General features: G+C 39.7%; 1 protein-coding gene across 7 annotated transcripts in view; it reads right to left on the reverse strand.

Annotated features, from left to right (window-relative positions):
• Positions 1-18,292: 18,292 nt before the first annotated feature.
• Positions 18,293-22,871, reverse strand: part of LOC108703035 (arf-GAP with GTPase, ANK repeat and PH domain-containing protein 1-like) — a 255,703-nt gene continuing 251,124 nt past the window's right edge. For all 7 annotated transcript variants that reach the window (XM_041578782.1, XM_041578781.1, XM_018238943.2 and 4 more), the window contains one exon: positions 18,293-22,544. In XM_041578782.1, coding sequence (XP_041434716.1) covers positions 22,329-22,544 — 216 coding nt within the window. In that variant the 3' untranslated portion in view covers positions 18,293-22,328. The remainder of the gene's footprint in view (positions 22,545-22,871) is intronic.

Genomic DNA, 22,871 nt, shown 5'->3' on the forward strand with positions numbered 1-22,871 from the left:
CACAGATCCTGATACAAGCAGTAAAGCCTCTATAACTTTGTCAGAATAAACCTAAAATAACCACAGTGCCCAATGTTTCCAGGCAGGAACACTTATCTTGATGAGAGTATCACTTTAATGAGTTCAATGGGCATTCGTGGTACATTTACAATTGTGCTGTTGGGGCACAACACTTCATTTAGCGAGCATTTAAAACTGCATTAGGAGAAGTAACAGAGATCTGGTCAAACACAACTACAAACATATGGCAGCTACTATATTGGCATTTCCTATTCATGTCCACAATGGAAACTTCAACAATTTCATTGCAATGCAAATGAATTTTCAGCAGCTTATGTGCTTTAGTCTATGTCCCAATATGTGCTCTAATGTAAGGTGTGACTTATGGATGTCCATTTTGAATTAACAAGACACCAACCCAGCTTTACTGTGTGTTAATAAAAATGGACCATTCCAACACAAAAGCAGCAGGAAACCTATTCATGCCCATAAAGAGATCAGATCCATGTATTTATACCTCTACACCTGTCGGACGCTACATGCACTTCTTCATGGTGTTATCCCACAACCAGCCTTACTATGTCCCGGCATGTTTATAGCACCCATTAAAACCAAAGCAAAACATTCATTGAAGTCTGTGTCACCAAATCCACAAAATAATGGGGCAGGAGGGGTAGGTGGGGAGGCATTGTTATTGGAGGGGAAAACAGAAGGAGGATAAAAGGATGGGACACTTTTTATTTTTACAGAACATTCACTTTCTGCAGTTTCAAAGGGTGCTTATTATTCGACTATTTCCTGCTGTTCTGGACTGCATGCAGCTGTACACAGTGAATTGCTGAGCTCTGTCCTACAAATTATATCAATGCCATTATGATCCACTCGGGCGTTATACCTTATTTCATGTTAGTATTTACAGAGAAGAGAAATTACAGTAGGTTTCAGAAATGTATTATTACCCTAACAACATGGGGGCAAATTCACTAACCCGTGAAAATTTGCCAGCGCTGGCTTCGTGCGCATCACAACACTTTGCCAGATGTAAAGGCCAGGGAACCTTAATAAAATTATATAAAGTTGTTATAATGCCCTACACATGTGTCCACAGTATAGTTTAGGTGCCATCTGTTAGCAAATGTAGGGGGGGAAGGAGGGTACCCCAAAAAAAAATGTACAATCTTTTTCAGTCTATCGCCCTTTAAGTAGGAAAAAACGCCAGTGTTTTTTGGGACTTAGAAAAATGTTCAACTTTTTTTCGAGGAACTCCTATCTACTCTATTGCACTTTGCCTGGTCTGAAGTGGCGAAGGCAAGTCTGGCGATAGAGGTAACGGTCAGTAAAATCAAAAACTTAGTGAATTTGCGTAGTAACGCTCTTTCGCCAGACCGAAAATTCGACTGGCGTTAGAATTTGAAGTTGTGCCAGAGTCTATCTCCTTGGCGAAATTAGGCCAGCGAAATTACGCCAGCTACCGTTAGTAAATCAGTGAAGTGCCGAAATGACGTCATGCTGGCAAATTTTCACCAGCGTTAGCCACTTCGCCCTTTAGTAAATTTCCCCCATGGTGTTAGTTGACATCCCTGCTCCCATTATTATATTATATCTATATGTGTCTGTAAGGTAGCTAACCACCTTCTATGTCCCTTAATATGCAACACTTTATCTTTGTAACTGCATATTTTATATGTATTTATTATAATATAGTGTGTATTCAATAAACAAATGTGTTATACTATTAATACCCTATATAAATAGTGACATACATTCACACTGAAGCTCATCTGCAAATTGTTAACCTTTTAGTGACAGTGTTTATTTTAATTGCAAATGGAATAAATATACACACACACACACATGAACTTATTACTTTCTACATGATACACAGACAGTTCTTTGCAAATAACGCATCAGGCTTACAAGATCAAAAAAAGGAAAAATGTTACCTTTACAGTCTCCTTTTTTTGTTTTTGATCATTAAAAAGCCAAACACATGCAACAGGACAGGTACCTACCAATGGATCTAAGTGCTCTTACACATGGGCAGTCCTGCTGCAAATGCACCCTTTAAAGGGGTTGTTCACCTTCAAACAACTAGTTGTTATCAGATAGATCACCAGAAATAACGACTTTTTCCAATGACTTTCTATTTTCTATGTGTCACGGTTTTTCTAATATTGAAGTATAAAGTGTCATTTCTCTCCTTCTGAAGCAGCTCTGGGAGGGGGGGTCGCCGATCCTGTAAACTGTTCTAAATTGATACATTTAGTTGATACATTTCTTATCTTTGTCCCTGCTGAGCAGAATCTCTGGGTTTCATTACAGGCAGCTGTTAGCAACAATTGTATCAATTCTAATACTCCAGAGATGCTGCTGAGAAATGTATCAACTAAATGTTGCAAAATTGTAACAGTTCAGAGTCTGCACCTGAATTACTGAGCTGTCAGACTGAAACACCAGAGACAGGAACGTTCAACTTTAAACTTAGATTTTGGAAAAAACGTAAAAAATAAATAATGGAAAGTAATTGGAAAAAGTCATTATTTCTAGGGAACAATCTAAAAACAACTAAATTGAAAAAAGTGTTTGGAAGGTGAACAACCCCTTTAATTTACATTATCTGTCCCCTTGATTAAGCTAGTTCCCTTTCTCTGAACTTTTTCAATTTTCAGTATGCTCAGTCTAATAGTTGGGCAATCAAGTCATTCCTAAAGCAAATAGCACACAAGGATGTTTTCTCCAGCAGGATAAAAACGTCGCCTGTCAGCGGGCACACAGATTTGGTTATATTTAATCAAAAGAAAACACCCTGCCTTGTATTTTGATTTCCAGGGCATAACATGACCCCACATTGCTTTTAATGTATTTGGCTTTTGGTGCATCTGAATTCTTACTCTGTATAAGCTGATCCTGTACACAGAGGCCTCTGCTTCTCTTGGAGATCAGCTTTGAGTGTATGGGACTGAATTGTACAGCAGGAGGAAATGCCTGGATGCTAATGTCCTGTCACATGGGGCATGTTGGAACACAAACGTGCATAATTGAGTAATCAGCAGCATATAATTGGGTGCCATAATTAATTTATTGTTGTTTAAGCAGGACAGATTCCCGAGTGATTCTCTGCACAGCCCCGTGACGTGCTAGCTCTACAGCCAGGATCAGCATCATACGCGAGAAAGAACCTAATTTCAATTCAGGATTCCACTCTGTGAGATTGCAGTAGGGTTCCAGTGAAGGAGAGATCTGATGCTTATGAAACATCAAACTACAAGTCCCAGCAATCCCTGCCAGCCTTAAATGACTGTTTCCATTTGAAAAGATACATAGTGCCAGTGAAAGGAGCATTGCTTAGCTTTGCTAATACATTTTTATAGATTGTAAGTCCTTGGAGGTGACACACTACCCAGTGTTGGTTTGTCAGTTGTTAAGAGTCCCATTTGCATACAGGAGTACATAGAAGTTCTTGTGGGGGATCACAGTTGAGTACAGGAGTGCATAAGAGTACTTGTGGGGATCTCAGTTGAGTTCAGGAGTGCACAAGAGTACTTGTGAGGATCACAGTTTAATACAGGAGTGCACAAGAGTACTTGTGAGGATCACAGTTTAATACAGGAGTGCACAAGAGTACTTGTGAGGATCACAGTTTAATACAGGAGTGCACAAGAGTACTTGTGGGGATCACAGTTGAGTACAAGAGTGCATAAGAGTACTTGTGGGGATCCCAGTTGAGTACAGGGGTGCACAAGAGTACTTGTGGGGATCCCATTTTTGTAGCCACCAAACACATATTCTCACTAAATTCTGCAAACACAAAAATCCTTTTGTTGTCAGGAGATGAGTGCAAACATTTTACAAAACTTTTTAGCTCCATTTTTGTCTTCATAGAATTAATTTGGTGCTGACAAACCTTTTTTTCCTCATGAAATTAATTTTCAAGCCACTACTTTGCATGCATGTGAAATATATTGTGTGCTGACAGAAAAGGATTTTATTAAATAAAAATTATTTTGTTGTTGCAAAAATGTAACAATACCATAAACAGGAAGATTATTTTTTAATCAAAGAATAAATGTTGTCAGTCATAATTTAATTCTGCAATGACAAAAATAACTGTATGGTAAGGATTTTTTTAAAATTTTTCAGCACAATATTTAGTTTTTGACATTATGATATTTATGACAAAATTCATTATGTGGCTACAAAGATATTTTTGTCTAAATTTGCAAAATTCATTTGGTGAATACAAACTATATATTGTTGGTTAGTCTGCCTTCGGTGCATGCCACTGAATTTTTAGGTGACTTAATCATGGTCATCTATCTATCTATCATCTATCCATCCATCCATCCACACTATGGGGCACATTTACTATCGAAGTAAAATCCTTCGACTTGGAATATCGAAGTCGAAGGATTTACCGCAATTCGTTCGATCGAACGATCAAAGGAAAAAGCGTTCGATCGAACAATTAAATCCTTTGAATCGAACGATTTAAGGATTTTAATCTAACGATCAAACAATTTTCCTTCGATCAAAAAAAGCTTGGAAAGCCTATGGGGACCTTCCCCATTGGCTAACACTGCTGCTCGGTAGGTTTTAGGTAGCGAAGTAGGTGGTCAAAGTTTTTTTTAAAGAGACAGTACTTCAACTATCGAATAGTCGAATAGTTGAACGATTTTTAGTTTGAATCGTCGGAGGTGACACACTACCCAGTGTTGGTTTGTCAGTTGTTAAGAGTCCCATTTGCATACAGGAGTACATGGAAGTTCTTGTGGGGGATCACAGTTGAGTACAGGAGTGCATAAGAGTACTTGTGGGGATCCCAGTTGAGTACAGGAGTGCACAAGAGTACTTGTGGGGATCCCAGTTGAGTACAGGAGTGCATAGGAGTACTTGTGGGGATCTCAGTTGAGTTCAGGAGTGCACAAGAGTACTTGTGGGGATCACAGTTTAATACAGGAGTGCACAAGGGTACTTGTGGGGATCACAGTTGAGTACAAGAGTGCATAAGAGTACTTGTGGGGATCCCAGTTGAGTACAGGGGTGCACAAGAGTACTTGTGGGGATCCCAGTTGAGTACAGGAGTGCAGAAGAGTACTTGTGGGGATCCCAGTTGAGTACAGGAGTGCACAAAAGTACTTGTGGGGATCCCAGTTGAGTACAAGAGTACACAAGAGTACTTTTGAGGATCCCAGTTGAGTACAGGAGTGCACAAGAGTACTTGTGGGGATCCCAGTTGAGTACAGGAGTGCACAAAAGTACTTGTGGGGATCCCAGTTGAGTACAGGAGTGCACAAAAGTACTTGTGGGGATCCCAGTTGAGTACAGGAGTGCACAAGAGTACTTGTGGGGATATCAGTTGAGTACAGGAGTGCACAAGATTACTTGTAGGGATACCAGTTGAGTACAGGAGTGCACAAGAGTACTTGTGGGGATCCCAGTTGAGTTCATGAGTGCACAAGAGTACTTGTGGGGATCCCAGTTGAGTACAGGAGTGCACAAGAGTACTGGTGGGGATCCCAGTTGAGTTCAGGAGTGCACAAGAGTACTTGTGGGGATCACAGTTGAATACAGGAGTGCACAAGAGTACTTGTGGGGATCCCAGTTGAGTACAGGAGTGCACAAGAGTACTTGTGGGGATCTCAGTTGAGTACAGGAGTGCACAAGAGTACTTGTGGGGATCACAGTTGAATACAGTAGTGCACAAGAGTACTTGTGGGGATCCCAGTTGAGTACAGGAGTGCACAAGGGTTCTTGTGGGGGTCCATGCTGAACGGAAAACAAATCAGTTAATATCACATTATGCTATAGTGATTCAGAGTCAGTTTTAGGACAGAAATGATATTTGCATTGGAACTCAAGTATTAGATATGCCTTTAAAATAACAGTAATTTCAAATATAATTTTATAATGCACCTGTTATGTTGCCCTTCAGTTGATAGCCGGCAGCATGAGCAAGGGACCGGAATTCACTACAGTGTAGCCAATGTTATGTGTGCCTAAACCACTGAGCTTGCACTTTATATCAAATATAATATTCTTAGAGAGACACCGTAGGCCTTGAATCTGCTAATTATGTCCCTACTCACTTATCTATTCATGTTTGTGTTTGGCTTAATTAGTTTAATTATTTTGGGGCATGACCGGCAAGGCCCTTCACTCTGTCCCTCCTCCCGCCTGCTGCCCTTAGGGGGGGCTAGTCAGATCTCTGTCAGGGTTATGCTGATTGCCCTGCTCTGCCTTCAGCTACAACAATTCTTTTGTGAGTAGGAACTGGGATGAAAGAAAAGTACTGGTTCCTTTTACAAAGAGGGAGGGTGGGATTTTTATTAGGGAAAGAAGGGAAGGGGAAGTTATGGAGAGGGTGACTTTTGGAATGAGTTTCCACTTTATTGTCTTGGTGTGGTGTATGGCTGGGAGGGTAACCTCTACCACTTTTGATGCTGAGAGTTTCTACCACTGTAAATCATTTCTACATTGCAGGGGCTTATAAAATGATTATAAAATGAAAATGATTTTGTGACCACTCATATATTTTCCACCGGAGACTACCCTTTTCCACCAAGGACTCAAATGCTTATTATACTCAGTCAGCACTTACAGTATAATCCATCTAAAATGTTGTGAATTAAATTACGATTTCACAGTTAATGAAATTATAATTTTACTAGAAGACAATTATATTTTAATGTGTCTGTAGATAAACAGTTATTTACACAGAAATTAAAAAATAAACAAAAAAAAAAGAACAACTGCAATTTATTCAACAAATGCTAAATACATTTAATTGCAGAAGGGGAAACTGGCACTACTGCTGTGCATAGGAAGGAATGGTGTCACTGGGTTTCTCAAAGGAAAAGGGTTTATCTCAATAACAAGATATGGCACATGCTACCTTTGCCTATGGACTGCATTAATGACGTTGTAAAAACGACCACTAAGGATTGTGTGACTATGTGTGAGCAGAGTGCATGCGACCTGTAGATATTGTATTACTCATAGTACACTGGGCATATTCTCTGCCTTTGAAGAAACTCCATGAACCAGACTAAAGGAGCTTGTCCTAGTCAGATTAGACTGGAAGGAATACACAGGATTAGTCAGTGGTTTGAAGAAGATCAGCAATGCACATATCACGTTTTTAGAGTGTAAGCTCTGTGTATCATGGCTCCACAGGTTGGCTGTAAACAAGCAATCACATAAAGGGTGACACTGGCTTCGATGGCCCCCATATGAGAACGCATAGAGAGTTTTTGTAAAATTAAGGTGACCCAATGTCATTTAAAGTATAATTTTTGACATTTTACATTTTAACATATAAAAGTGCTGATCTTCCCCTTATAAAAAAAGATTGCTATCCCATACTGTCTCTTTCTGTGACAATACCAAATCTGCATATAAACTATAAAAGTGCCTCTCAATCTCTCTCTTTGCCGAGCTCTCGTCTGTTACCTGATGGTGAACAGAGCAGAATGAGCAGTTTCTAGTGTGACAGCCAGAGAAATAAGTGCTTTCTTAATGAGCTCATTAACTTCCACTTTATTAACTACTTTCTTCTCATAGTTGCCATGCTGGGGGAGGGTCCCAATCCACATACATCTGAATCTTTTGTCTTTTCTTGCACATATCCCAGAATCCTTCTTGTGACTGTCATTTGGATTGTGTGAGGCCACATCAGCCCTTATTGGCTATAAAATGGGCATGCTGTCAGGTACAGGGTAGTATTTATCCCAAAGGGAACAGACATCAACAAACCAGTAAACAATTCACTTCATTTCCCACACCCAATAGGTTTATTAGCTGTCGTTATTTATTATAATGTATGGATTTAGTGTAAAATGCTTCAGGTGCCGCAAAACATGTTACAGTACAAAACTGGGCAATGGGAAACTATTATTTAAATGGTGGGAACATTTTGCCGACATTTTCAAAGTTTGTGACAAGAAAAAAAAGGTTGATGGAAAAGAAACATTAAATTCCAAGTGTCAACAAGCTGCTGGCACATAAACAACTGTCTAACTAATTTGCACGATTATTAATGCTCAAGGGGTAATTTAACTCACTAAATTGTTTACACAGGAGAATAATGTACTGAGGAACTAACCATATCTTGTTTAGACAAAAAATATTTTATGACCAAAACAAAAGTTTCATTACTGAAAAGACTTTTTTTTAAAAAAAGAAACATTATAATCATTTTTGTAGCCACCAAACACATATTCTCACTAAATTCTGCAAACACAAAAATCCTTTTGTTGTCAGGAGATGAGTGCAAACATTTTACAAAACTTTTTAGCTCCATTTTTGTCTTCATAGAATTAATTTGGTGCTGACAAACCTTTTTTTCCTCATGAAATTAATTTTCAAGCCACTACTTTGCATGCATGTGAAATATATTGTGTGCTGACAGAAAAGGATTTTATTAAATAAAAATTATTTTGTTGTTGCAAAAATGTAACAATACCATAAACAGGAAGATTATTTTTTAATCAAAGAATAAATGTTGTCAGTCATAATTTAATTCTGCAATGACAAAAATACCTGTATGGTAAGGATTTTTTTAAAAATTTTCAGCACAATATTTAGTTTTTGACATTATGATATTTATGACAAAATTCATTATGTGCCTACAAAGATATTTTTGTCTAAATTTGCAAAATTCATTTGGTGAATACAAACTATATATTGTTGGTTAGTCTGCCTTCGGTGCATGCCACTGAATTTTTAGGTGACTTAATCATGGTCATCTATCTATCTATCTATCATCTATCCATCCATCCACACTATGGGGCACATTTACTATCGAAGTAAAATCCTTCGACTTGGAATATCGAAGTCGAAGGATTTACCGCAATTCGTTCGATCGAACGATCAAAGGAAAAAGCGTTCGATCGAACAATTAAATCCTTCGAATCGAACGATTTAAGGATTTTAATCTAACGATCAAACAATTTTCCTTCGATCAAAAAAAGCTTGGAAAGCCTATGGGGACCTTCCCCATTGGCTAACACTGCTGCTCGGTAGGTTTTAGGTAGCGAAGTAGGTGGTCAAAGTTTTTTTTAAAGAGACAGTACTTCAACTATCGAATAGTCGAATAGTTGAACGATTTTTAGTTTGAATCGTCGAAGGTCGAAGTAGCCAATTCGATGGTCGAAGTAGCCAATTCGATGGTCGAAGTAGCCAATTCGATGGTCGAAGTAGCCAAAAAAAACTTCGAAAGTCGAAGTTTTTTTTATTCTAATCCTTCACTCGAACTTAGTAAATGTGCCCCTATATGTGTGGCACTGTCATGTGACATTGCACTTCATTTATTGTTCTTCATTAATATAATTTCCTGCTCTAGTAGAGCTAGAGCTAAGTAGCCCATAGTAAAGGTGGTCATACATAGGCTCAACCCACATGGTATCTGACCAATTATAGATACTATTTGGTAACTCTCTTACAGAGAATAAAACCATGCCCAAAAAAAAAAAAAGAGGATATTAAACTTGTATTACATCTAGGTGGTTATTTATCAAAAGTTCTCACTATTTTCTGAAAACTACCCCGACCAAAACCACACTGACTTCCCCCCCTTATTTATCAATACATTTTCACACATTTTTCTTGAGTGGAAAAAGTCACTATATAATAATTTTTGCGGACTTTGCACCTGAAAGCTACGATTTTTTTCGTAAAAATGCCTGAAAGCTATGATTTTTTCAGAAGCCCAGCTCAACTCAGAAAATCTTAAAAATTGTAATCACGACCCGCACATCACTAGCGGTGGCCAATGGGGAGACTTGTTGCCTGTGATTATTTACACACGACTGTGGTCGACAATCTCCCCTGAAAATGCATCTCCATTGGAAATCGCCGGCAGTAAAACCTACATATCACAAAGTTGTCCGAAAATTCCTCCAGAGGCAACTTTGGATGACTTCAGAAGAACAAAGCAAGTTGTTTTTACCGCCAGCGATTTCAGTTATTGCCAGTGGGGAAACATTTTCGGAAGATTTGTTACCCATAGTCGTGCCTTTTTTTTACGGGTGACATCTCCCAGTCAGCCACTGCCCTTAGGCCAGATACACAAGCTCAGATTTGGGGAGACTTAAGTCGCCTGGCGATAAATCACCTCTTTTTCAAGGCTACTAATCTCCCAGAACTGCCTTCTTGCCAGCTAGAATCTAAAATCGCCGGTGAGATGGCACTAGGATCGCTTCGTTTTCCGAAGTCGCCCAAAGTTTCCTCATGAGGCAACTTCAGGGGACTTTGGAAAATGAAGCGCACTGATTGCCATCACTCCGGCGATTTACATTCTAGCCGGCGGGAGGCAGTTCGGGGAGATTAGTCACCCACCGAAGAAGAGGAGATTTGTCATTGGGAAACTAATCTCCCTGAATCTGAACGTGTCTCTGCCCTTACAGGGACTGGCAAGTGTAAATCTGAAGACCATGCTGATGATAGCACTGTGCCCAAGGGTTTAGATTTCATATTTCCTCCATCAAACTCAGAGGAACCCAGAAGCAGAATTGAAGATAAGTTTATGCTAACAGCCCACTCAGGCACTGTGCAAGGAACAAACAGATTAAAGTAATAATTCTGTTCCTTCTTAATAGATTACAATCTAAAAGGCCCCCACATCAGAGAGGCTGCAACAAGAGATGAGCTCAATGGAAGTGCATGTGCTCACTGAAGTAGAATGTGCCTTTAGTTTCATTTTCAAATATTTCCCATGTGAGAGCAAGGAATAACAAAAAACAGATATTTCCTAATTAAGACAACAGACAAAAGTATGACCAGCACAAGCTCTCTTCATTTAAACATTCTTGAAAAAGTTTATTGTGCTTTTAAGTCACAAACTTTTTTGCTCAGTTTAAACAACAACATCATCACAGGATGGTTTAGGGGTCCAGAGCTGATTAAAAATTATAACGAAGCACTATAAAAAGTTCTGATTCTAAAAGGAGCTTGAAACACTGTATTTTCAATCAGACAATGCTAATAAATAAACATGTTTGCATTAGGCAGGGATGAGCCTAGTACTGGCCTATTAGTGGAGGGACTAGGGGGGCTTATTATGAGAACATTGCCTATAATCATGTATCTCCTGAAAGAACGAAGCAGGAACCTGACAGCATCTTCTTCGCAACTGGTAGTTGATAAACACATGAAAATTTAACTGAACCAAAATCATAATGGCAGTTTAATAAAGCACCGGTTACACTGAATCAATAATTGGATATTTTTAGATTATGCAAGTCCAATGTGAAGCCCTCAAGCTGCTGTAGAATCACAATTGCTAGAGAGAGACAGGTTGGGCATTCTTGAATCATCATTTCATCTTGGGAACCACCAAAAGACCTTTCTTCTCTAGCCTGTCCCTGACTGTAAGTAACTAATAAGCTCCAAGATGAACCCATCCAAGTACTGATAAAGTGATGTAAAAACAGAGTCCTCTAGAATAATATAATGACTTGATATTTTAAATATCCATTCTTTTAATCTCCCATCTGCCACGTGGTATTCACAAGCTGCTTCCATGTTCCATAAGAGGCTGCATCTGCATTTCACAGAACCATAAATGAATGAGAGAATCCTAAAGGTTATTACAGTGAAGGAGAAACACAAGGGGGTTCCCTTCCATACACGTAACCCTTAATTAGAAAAAAGATCAGCCATATACATGCATCCCCCCATTATCAGTGGACGGACTGGATTGAGTCAGTGAGATGCAGATAATCAGATTATTTAGCTAGAAGTAACAGACCCTAGAAGTATCAAATAATATAGAAGGAACTCTTGGCCGATGTCACAGAGACTCCAGGCCCTGAATTCCAGGCATTCCTGCCAAATGACAGCTGCAGAGGAGCCCTCATCAGACTGCAGGGACAGATGCAAATCAGTTTAATTGAGATAAGCAATGCTATCATGGCTGCTTGTAATTAGTGAAATGAGGATGTGGTTCCTGGGTGTGCACTAGAAATCTGTTCACTGGAGGAATTGCAGATCTTCCAGTTTCCATAACAACTAGTACCTGTTTCAGACTCAGGAGTCAAGCCCACAGGATTTGGGATTTTGTGTGTATGTACTTATGTATATTTCAGATTTTGTTAATAACCTCTTTTGGTTTTAAGCATAAACTAGCTATTGTGTTTCTCAGTGGGCTCCTGCTCTGTTTTGAGCTGTGCTCCATTCACAGGCCAAACAAAACGTATGTAAGACAGTCCCGAACACATTAGGTTATGAACTCTAAGGGCAGAGTCAGACGTGGAGATTTGGGGAGATTTAGTCACCCGGCAACTAATCGCCTCTTATTCATCGACTAGTCTACCCAAATGCCTTCCCGCCAGCTAGAATCTAAATTGCTGGCGGGATGGCACTCGGAGCCCTTCGTTTTCCAAAGTCGCCCGAAGTTTCCTTATGAGGCAACTTTCGGGAGATTAGTCGCCCGAAGTAGAGGCGATTAGTTGCCGGGTGACTAAATCTGCCTGAATCTTCGCGTGTGCCCTTACCCTAATAGGTAAGTACCTTTGCCACGTATTCCATGCTTACCTGCATGGGGTTTGATGTGGTGCTTTTTTTTTTTAGCCATGGCTGGACAAAAAAAAAGTAGCTATACAGGTTTTCTTTGGCCTCCTCATACCGGAGGTGTCCACTAAGGGAATGCCATTAAAGATCCTTTAAAGGGCATAAAGATCCCCTACAGGCATTTTTTTAGGACTTATTTCATGTTACTATTAACTGAATTGAAATGAAGAGGAATATATTCTTAAAAGAAATCTAGGGCTGGATCATTATGAGCCAATGGCATGCAGCTAGCTCCCCACCTTTTTCTGTAGACATGGCAGTAAGGTCTAAAACTGCCCCTGATAACCTGTGGGGTTCTTCTGGCAGAAGTTTATTACCTTGTCTTATGACAGAAGTGGAACATGAAAATAAGACGCAATGGAAGCACCATGAAACTTCTGTGGATCTGGGGATTTTCTAGATGAGGGAGTAGATCCAGGTGGCTTAAAGAGAGGTCAGCCTGAATTAGGTACAAAGAATATGTTGGGTACAACCGCCATGTTAACTTATTGTCATGCATCCCTGGCTGAAAATGTTCTGACCTAGGAGCCCAAAATAAGTTGTAGTGAATGTTTCATAGGAATCTTGTTGCATATGTCCTGTACCTGCCTCAACCCCAGAAAGAGCAAGCAATGTACCCCCTGAACTATAGGTCTCCCATCAGGCACATTAAATCTGTCATTTCTTTTGAAGGCTGAGTACACCTTTTATTCCTAATTGCAAAGAAAACTGCAGATACAAAATCTAATTTTATCTGCATATCAGTAAATGCCTGTGAATCCCAAAGATGGACTAAATCATAGTGCATGGAGATGCCAGGGGGATAAAGGGCTGTGTCAAAGATTTTGCAGCTTTGGGAAAAGCACAAAATGGGGCATAAAAGGGTCCAACATGTAGCCCTCAAGTTTAAGTAGCACTTTGAGGATGATGGGAGTTCAGTAACAGCCTACAGGATTGAGTAAGCGCTGTCCCTTTAAATCAAGCCATATGTAAAATTCAGGAGCTGAATGGCTAATAAGCAGTTGATTAATTTAGAGCAGTGATCCTCAGCCAGTGGCTCATGATCAACATGTTGCTCACAGTGGCCTCAAAGCAGGTGCTTATTTTTAAATTCCTGATTTGGAGGCACATTTGGTTACATATAAACCAGGTTACTGGCAAACAGAGTCTTCTGAAGGCTGCAAGTTCACATAGGGACTACCAAAATAGCCAATCACAGCCCACAATTGGCACCCCCAGGAACTTCTTGCATTATTGTGTTGCTCTCCAGCTTTTTTTTTACATTTGAATGGTTGAAAAAAGTTGGGGATCCCTGACTTAGAGGCACAATGCAAGGATTTAGCCATAGCAGTGTAGTCTGCAGCATGCATATAAATAAATTGCTAATTAGCCATGCAGCGTGTGAATTTAGCATGTATCAGTATTTAAGAGGGCCGGATGGCAACTTTAGATGTAACTAACTGAATAGCGAGGGTAATGTATGGTTATGAGTTGTAGTGATCCTGTAATTATCATCTTGTAATTCATGCGCTCAAGTTATGTTAGAGATCCAGTACAATAATGATACCCACACATCTATGAAAATGTTGGAAATGTTAAGGCCATGAAACCATGAGGGGGACCATAGGCCTACCTACATTTAGAAATGAACTGAACTGTGTGTGTGTGTTTGGGGGGAATAAAAGTGTATAGGGCTGAAAGTGTCCCTCAGAGCTGAACAGGAAGGAAGGTTGGTCGTGCTGAAATGCCCAACAGAGCACAGCTCACTTTGCATGTTAGATTGCTGCTCTTTTTCCTGCTGGATTTTGTCCCAGAAGAGGATTCTTTCTAATTGATTTTCTACTACTTGATGCCTTTTGTTGTTTCTGCCCCCTGAGTGGATAAAAGTCCCTTCCCTCTGGTGTTTAGGCTTCTTGGCTGCCTGAATTACAATGGATAAAACAGGATTACACTGAGCTGATCCTATTAAACTCTCCCAATCCTCACACATTGCCCTCCCCACTGAGTAATCTGCAAACTCACTTCTCTCTTTCTCTGTCGACAGTAAGACTTCCCGGGACTCCTCCTGCATTGTATCGAGCAGGAACTAATGGAAACCCTTTCAATGCCAGGTAACCACAGCTAAATACAGTACCATAGCTTGACTGTGATGGTCTAGGCTTGGGTTAAACAGACTCCATAGTTTTCCAAAGTAGGGATCCCTTCATATGACTGATTTGAAAAGCAGACTTCTGGGTTTTGCCTTTCAAAGCAGATTTGTTGGCCTGGCAGCAAACGGGTCTGTAGTACTGGCATTTAATGGGTCAAGGGCATACAACTGGCCCCACTTATACAAATCATTTTCATTTGTCAGATATGGTTTGATGTCAGACTATCAGCACTTACAATTAATTCATTTCTGTCAATCTGCACAGAAAAGAAAAATCTGATTTAATTATAAGCAAACATTATAAAACTGAGTAAAAATACAATACGATGAATATTTTACAATCTATGTACCACTATGGCTGTTGGGGTGATGCTACAAGTTGTAAATTAACAATTTATCTGAAAGGTTACAGTTTGGAATACTTTCATACTCATTCTCAGATTAGGGTCTCAACCTTCCTTGTGAAGTGTCATTTTTTGCTCTTGCTCTGGGCCTTGAGTCTCAGTTCACAAGTTTAAGAAGTGAATGCGGCCTATAGATTCAAAGGGACTAAGTAAACTAAAGGCCATTTCAACTTTTCCCATAATAAATCTTGTATATAAACAAAAAAGTTTTTGAATGAAGCAGAAACAATATTTGGTGACTGACTAAAAAGGGTGGTTCACCTTCACAATAACTTTTAGTAGGTTCTAAAATGGCTAATTCTTATCAACTTTCCAATTGGTCTTTATTTTTTTATAGTTTTTTTATGCATTTGCCTTCTTTGTTTGATTCTTTCCAGCTTTCAAATGGGGGTCACTGACCCCATCTAAAAAACAAATGCTCTGTAAGCCTACACATGTATTGTTATTGCTACTTTTTTTATTACTCATCTTTCTATTCAGGCCTCTCCTATTCACACTCCTGTCTCTTATTTAAATCAATCCATGTTGCTAGGGTAATTTGGTCAATAGCTACCAGATGCCTGAAAACTCAAACTGCAGCGCTGCTGAATAAAAAGCTAAATAATTAAAAAAATACAAAATAAAAAATGAAAACCAGTTGCAATTTGTCTCAGAATATAACTCTCTACATCATCAAAGGTGAACAACCTCTTTAATTGGTAGTCCCAACAATCAAATATGTATAATTTCCTGCAGTTGTTCAGACTTCTATCCTATCAGACATGAATGAGTGAGTCTGTGATTGGTGGGGCTCATGTATTACTCTACTTTGATTCAATAGCTCTATATATTGAGCAAGACAGAGTATGAAATATGGATAACATGAATCCTATCACTTAATCAATGGAATATATTATAGCAGATGGGCCAACCTTTATAAACTGCCTGTGAGCCATATTCAAATTCAAAAGAATTTGGAGCAGAAGTTCTTGGGGTTCCAAATATGATCTGTGATTGGCTATTGGTAGCCTGTTTCTGGACAGGCAGTATACACGATATTACTAAATTCTAAATTAGTAATTGCTTTGAGGCCACTTGAAGCAACATCCAATGGGTTGGTGAGCAACATATTATTCCCAGTCACTGGCTGGAAATCAATGGAATATTCGGTGGTGCTAAGACCATTTCTTACAATAGTACCAGGCTACACCTTTTCCTTCTCAACAAGCCAGCCAGTGCTCAGTTCAAGGGCTGTCACCACTATCCATTACAATCTCAGAGCACTAGCATAGCTTTCAAAACCTAAAAAGAATGACACCTCCACAGAGCAAAGTTTTGGAACAACCATGTAGCCCTTCTTTCAAGCAATCCAAGTTGTACTAAGGCAGTCAATGAGAAAAAGCATCACGACTGAGCAGACTTCTTTACTGCAACAAGAGTTTTTCACTCAAAATGCCCCAAATTGCCTCTCGTCTCTCTAACCACAGCGATCTATGGGAATTGAACGTATTTCAGGTCATTCATATAAAGCAACCTAAATATCAATCTGTCTGCCATAGCCCATACATGTAAGTGATGTAACAGGAATGCTTAGTTTCAGCTGAATGAAGTTGCACTTATAAAGTAGATGGGGCTAAGGTCCAGTATGTCCCTTCTCTAAAGGGAGACTTACAGTGAAATGGCTATGTCCTTATGATGAAAAGAGTTGAGGATACCCACTGATTGAGAATGCATAAGGCCAGGGTCCAGCAGACAAATGTGGGGGTCAGGATTTCGGTTCTTACCTTCATGAGCTCTGTATTTTACCCTGAGGATCGATGTCTGGAGGGAATCTGTCATTTCCACTATTAGGCTGCTGTAAGCTTTTAATGTACTCGTCAATAGTGCATTTACCAGACAGGACGAGCAGCTGCAGACCCTCAGATAACTCATAACTCTGCGGCTGAGCAGTCAGGGCTGGAAGAATCACCACAGATTTTAAAGAGAAAATTGTTAATTTCAGATTGATAAAAGGCTTTTCTAAATGAGGAATAGTGGAGATAAATGGACTTGTCTTTTGCTCTCATTTTGCAAAGTAACGTTTGTGAATTCAGAGGATTTAAATTATTCCTCCAACATCACTCTTCCCTTGGCTTTTCTGCTACACACTCTCCCTATTTTTAATCTGTGTACATTCATCCTAAAATAATCTCACCTTCCTCACTTGAGGTCCTGATGTCTCCTTCCAGCCTTTCTCTCACCGTGTCTTCATCTTGTTCTCTTGCTCGACTTTCATACTGTGGTTGTGGATTTTTACTCTATATTTATATCTGAGGATTGTACAGTTGGCCCTGGGTTTCCTACAAGATTAAGGCAGTTATGATCAATGGTCCCCAGGCTTGGTTAGGAGATGCTACTCCTCATTCTTTTATTTCACCCTGAATGTCCCGGTGTCAGGACTTCAAGGGTTATCTAGAAAAGCATATAAGCACTGACACTAAATGCCAGCATTAGTATGGAAGCAGGACTATAGTTTTAATCTAGGATTATCTAGAATCTAAGATTTATCTAGGAGGAAATTTGAGATTTATGAACATTAGTAACAATCCATGATTTATTTGCTGGAAGTGGAAGAGAAGTAGGAATAAGCAGACCTGAATACATATACAGCACAATTACTGTATGTATAACAAACAATTGTTCTATGTTTTCTGTTCGTTAACCAAAGAGTAGTTTATTAGGCTTATTATTTCTATAATGTGTTAGCTGGGCCTAAATTATTCTTGTTGGCACTCCTGCTGAACTCCTGGAGACACAGCAGCTACTTGTCAAGGTTACAAAACGCCAGAACAATACTAAGAATTGCCACTGCTAAAACAAACGTAGAGACAATTATCAGTAAATTATCAGCATTGTCTATTTTTGCCATACCAAGTAGCTGCTACTATTAGCTCCATGTGTCTTCACCCATATGATTTTATTTATAGAATCAGATAAAGCTTGAATAAAGTTTCGGCATGGAAATGGATGTATGAATTTATGCAAAAAGGGAAACAGCAATGTGTGGCACTTACCTAAGTGGATGATAATAGAGTATCTTTAGCTTAGGCAACATTTACAGAGTTAAAGATACTTAGTTTCTGTAAATAATTCCCAGCACAGAATCCTTAGCAGCAGCTTCGTGGAGTTAACAATTCAGAGTCATAGAATGCACAAGATTTTGTTTCTATTCAAATAGTTTTTTTTCTTGGTTTTTATTTTACATACATTTTGCATCCTCTAATAAGACACGATACAAAAAAATTCTGTATAACTTAGACAACATAATCAAGAGACACCGAAAAATAAAAAATAAAAACAAGAGCTCGGCTCATTTCACCTAGTCGTAAAGGTGAAGCCGAGCAGTGATCGAAATTAAGATACACTCTACTCATCGGCACGGGCCAGAGACTGGCTCCACAACTGGTCATAAGAAATAGAAAATTAAATAAAAGGTGCCCCCTGTGTGCACGTGGGATGGTTGTTCTAAAGTAGGGAACTCCAGCTGCTCTGAACTACAACTCTCAACCCCTTGAACTGCAGAGGAGTACACTGATAGATGGAGTTCATAGCAGTTGCTTGAACTGGAGAGGCCTGTTCTAAAGTTTGAGTTCACAAAGTCCCCATTACTCTATTAGAGGTGCTAGCAACGCATTTCATACATCACATACTCTTCCTAAACCAGAATACAATTTCCCTTTTGCTGCAGTGCTGATGCTTTAGAACAAGACTGGAACAGCCAGACTGTACAGCAATAAGTGGCTTATTCTCCATGCAGTATTAGGTGTGGGAAGTTGAGTTGTCAAGGTTGTTGCAGTCTGGTTAGAGGCATGGAAAAGCAATTTGAGATTTTGGAAAAACTGTTTTTCCATTCTTTTTGTTCCTAAATAGCTGCTCCAAATCTCTGAGCATTGTAGTGTTGTCTTGCTGTTCCCTGTGTCAATTTGTGCTGCCTGAGAGTCAAGTATCACTTTTAGGAAGGGAGATACAAAAACGTGGAGCTGATGCAAGGCCGAGAGCTTTCAGGTTGCTGAAATGTTGGAATTTCTGTGGCAGGTGGACCACTTCTTTGTTGGAGATTACATTCTCAGGTCTATTACAGATACTCTATAAGCATGGCTTGCACTATACAGTCTCATGCTAGTAATGTTAGAGCCACATATCTAGGTGGCTTCTTCTCTTCTTTTTGAGACATCAAGACCTGCTGATGTCTGTTCTCTAACAATGGTTCCTCTATGCCCAGAAGTGCTTTCTTGTAGTTGTGCAAAGTGGAGCAGGAGAATTTATGAAATAAAATTAGATTATAATAAGTCCCTTTCAAAGTTAAGTAACCAGCCATACAAATGTCCTCCCATGCTCTTCCTATGGCCCTTTCACACAGCATTTTCCCTGCACATCTCCCAGTGTTGTAGATGGAGCGATGAATGATTTGAACGCAGCCCTACTATTTGCTCTGTCACACTGCTCCAGGGCTTTACGAGAATAAAGTGGTCACATGATCTATGGAATGAACAATTAATTTATCTGCCTCTATTGCTGTCCAAAGGCCCCACCAAATATTTCAATTTAACAGGAAGTTAAAGTCCCATTTTCTCTTCTGCTCTTCTAGACAAGGAAAAAACTTCACTCACAAACAACAATCTCACAAGGTTAGTGTGCATAACAAAGGTTTAAATCTATTCCTATGCAGAGGAATTCACTCTACTCAACTCTGCAGATAAGGAGTGCTGAGCGTTAGCCAGCCAGGGGAATCGGTCAGTTGCTATCATGTGGATAAACTGAAAGCAGATGATCTCTCAGCTTCACTCACCTGTAGCCAAGCATCTGTTCAGGAGAAGAAACATGAATTCATTGAAGCTGGACCCAAACTGCATTGTGACATATAGATAAAAACCACGACAAGAGCAAATGTCATACACATTCAGTTTTTGGAGACAGCGAGAGAGTTAAGATACACGTTTTTATATACATAATAAGCCTGAAGTTGTTACATGGGTGAGTGCTTTTCAATTTTAACCCAAAATTCCAGTAAAGAAGTCTCCAAATGGGCTTTTATGCTTTCCTGACAACTGGAAACTTATGCCGTGTATGGAAGAATGCCTTTTTTGGGAGAAACCTATATGGAAATCCCTAGTTATATGGATAATTGCAACTATCTAGAGGAATCAATTTCGTGAAGTATAGATTTCTCAATTATTGGCTGATGGTCTCCAAAAAAATATAAGGTTGACAAATGATAGTACACAAAGTGCAAAAAAATGATAACCCACCCACAGAGCTGCAGCACCAATATATCCTGGCCCTGGACCCAAGAATTAGAAAGCTAAGCACAACAGGCTTACTCTCCTAATTCTGCATATATCTCATAACTCACATCTACTTCCTATAGCAGCAATGCAACTCACAAGGAGAAAAATATTAAACAAGCTATAATTAGATCATTTGTCTCCATATGGCAGTATATACTTTTTTGACACATGATGCCCTTTTTACATGGTACAGTGCTATGTATTGAAATATACTTGGCATTGTACATGAATATGTTCTTGACTGATATAATGCTGTATTTTTATCTAAGAAAGCCCTATCTGCAATAAGGTTTTTTTCATTTTTCCTGTATGGTGCGGAATAGAGGAACCTTGTGATATAATGCCCCAGCCATGAATATACAATACTTTATAAACGACATTACTCTATGCTAATATTCATGCTTTGTATTATAATATACACACCAATAGCACTCCAATATACTGTACATACAGGACAAGAGTTTGGATAGAAGGGGCGATTCAGGGCCCAAACTGAGGCAGAAGAAACTGCTTAAACCAAGAATGCCCAATCTAAGCCTGTCCAGCATGGGAATGTCCAGATACCTAACAATTGTTATACATAATATATGTCCTTTGCACTATTGCCTATATTTTTTTTCCTCTTAGGGGCTCCTCCGATACTAAGAGCCCAAGGCAAACAACAGTGGTGTATTACAAAGATGACCCTGTCATTTTAGTCTAAATGTAAACTGCTCTGTGAGTCAGACATATACCAATAAATTCATACGCAATGCATGTATATACTGTACATTTACCAGAGGCAGCATATTCAGTTCTGACAGACAGTTCTGCTCATTATTGTGTACTGATTTGTGGATTGTGGATTCAATTCCAGTAGTGTTTAAACTGAATAGCCACTCTACCTAAATATGGGCAGCATTACAATCTGCTGCACTGCACACCAATATGGATTTCTCTCTACATGCCAATCAACCCTTTCTACATATGCTGCCATTGCCCCGTATAGGCTCCTAATTAGCCCTACATATTTGTATAGCAGGAAAGGGAAAACATAATTAAAAGCACTCAACCATGTAACCACTTCCTCTGTACTCCCAACAGCATTGTAGCAAAAAGCTTTGCCTGCTGTACTCCAGATGATGTGTAGGATATGTTACACAAGCCGTATGACAGAAAATGTACTTTTCTTAACCTCCTCGTCTGGCCTTTAAAAGTATAGATAAAACCATATATCACAATGCAGAATTTTGCCAGATAAGGAATACAATTAATTTCTTCTACCCCCTCTAAAATTCACTTATAAAATAAATCTCTCTCTTTTTTTTTTCTTTCTTTTTGGGGTGGTTTTAGTGAAACTGGCACTTTGCAACGCTGTGGGATTAGAACAAGAAGTCTGAAGATGGGACACAGAATGTCTCTGCTAATATGATTCTTGTAAGAATATTGCAATCACATCCCTGTAATCAGCGGAGCGTGGAGAGAGCTTCCTCCTCAGCTAATATGCTCCCTTCTACATGATGAGTAATCATGTCCTATTAAACAGCAGTACAGGCTGAGGGAACTCAACTATACAAGTGTAATGAAGCCAGCATTCTCTGAGGACAGATTAGCTCCAAGTGATTTGACACATAGCATCATTGGAGCCTCAAACCTGACAAACTCAGTGCCTGCATGTGATTTATGCGGAGCAGTCCTTGTCAGACGAGAGCAGAGCCTAAGTGTTCTGCTGGGGTAGAGGTGAAATGTGCAGGTAACTGACAGCTCTCTGTCTATCATCCTCCCCCTCCTTTCCCTCTTTTTTTCCCAAATAGTTGAGACGACATGGGCTATCCTGCACTTGGTGCTTTTTGCCTTAGCTCCACCCATTTCTCATCCTGACTCCTCCCCCTGCGCTGTGAGGGACGAGCGGTGCTGGAGTCTGTTTGCCCCACAAGGGGCATGTCAGATTAAGGTGGGCATCAGGCCACTGCCCCCTGCATTGCTGTTGTTGTTGCGGTTGTTTTTCCGAGACAGGTTTGGCGTGGCCATGAGCACAAATTGTTCGTCGGGGCAACCATATTGCAAAAGTAACTCCCGCACCTCAGACGATACTGCTTGTTTGGCATATGCCAGGGCTGTGTTTCCATGGAAATCCCTGGCCATCACATCGACACCGTACTGTGGAAGGAAAAGATATCTATATTAAGACATCAGCAAAAGGAATTGTGAAAAGTGAAATTCTAGACCTTTCACACCAACTTCAGCACACAAAGCTAGTTCCACCTCTGAGCATGGTTGTGCTTGCCTTCTATTTATACAGCAGTGGACTATTTACACCAGTGGTCCAACCAATAGCTTGTGAGTAACATGTTGCTCTCCAACCCCTTGGATGTTGCTCCCAGTGGTCTCAAAGCAGGTGCTTACTTTTGAATTCCGGACTTGGAGGCAAGTTTTGGTTGCATAAAAAACAGGTGTACTGCCAAACAGAGACTCAATGTAGGTTGA

The sequence above is a fragment of the Xenopus laevis genome, chromosome 9_10S (genome assembly GCF_017654675.1).
Source record: "Xenopus laevis strain J_2021 chromosome 9_10S, Xenopus_laevis_v10.1, whole genome shotgun sequence".
Classification (NCBI taxonomy): Eukaryota; Metazoa; Chordata; class Amphibia; order Anura; family Pipidae; genus Xenopus; species Xenopus laevis.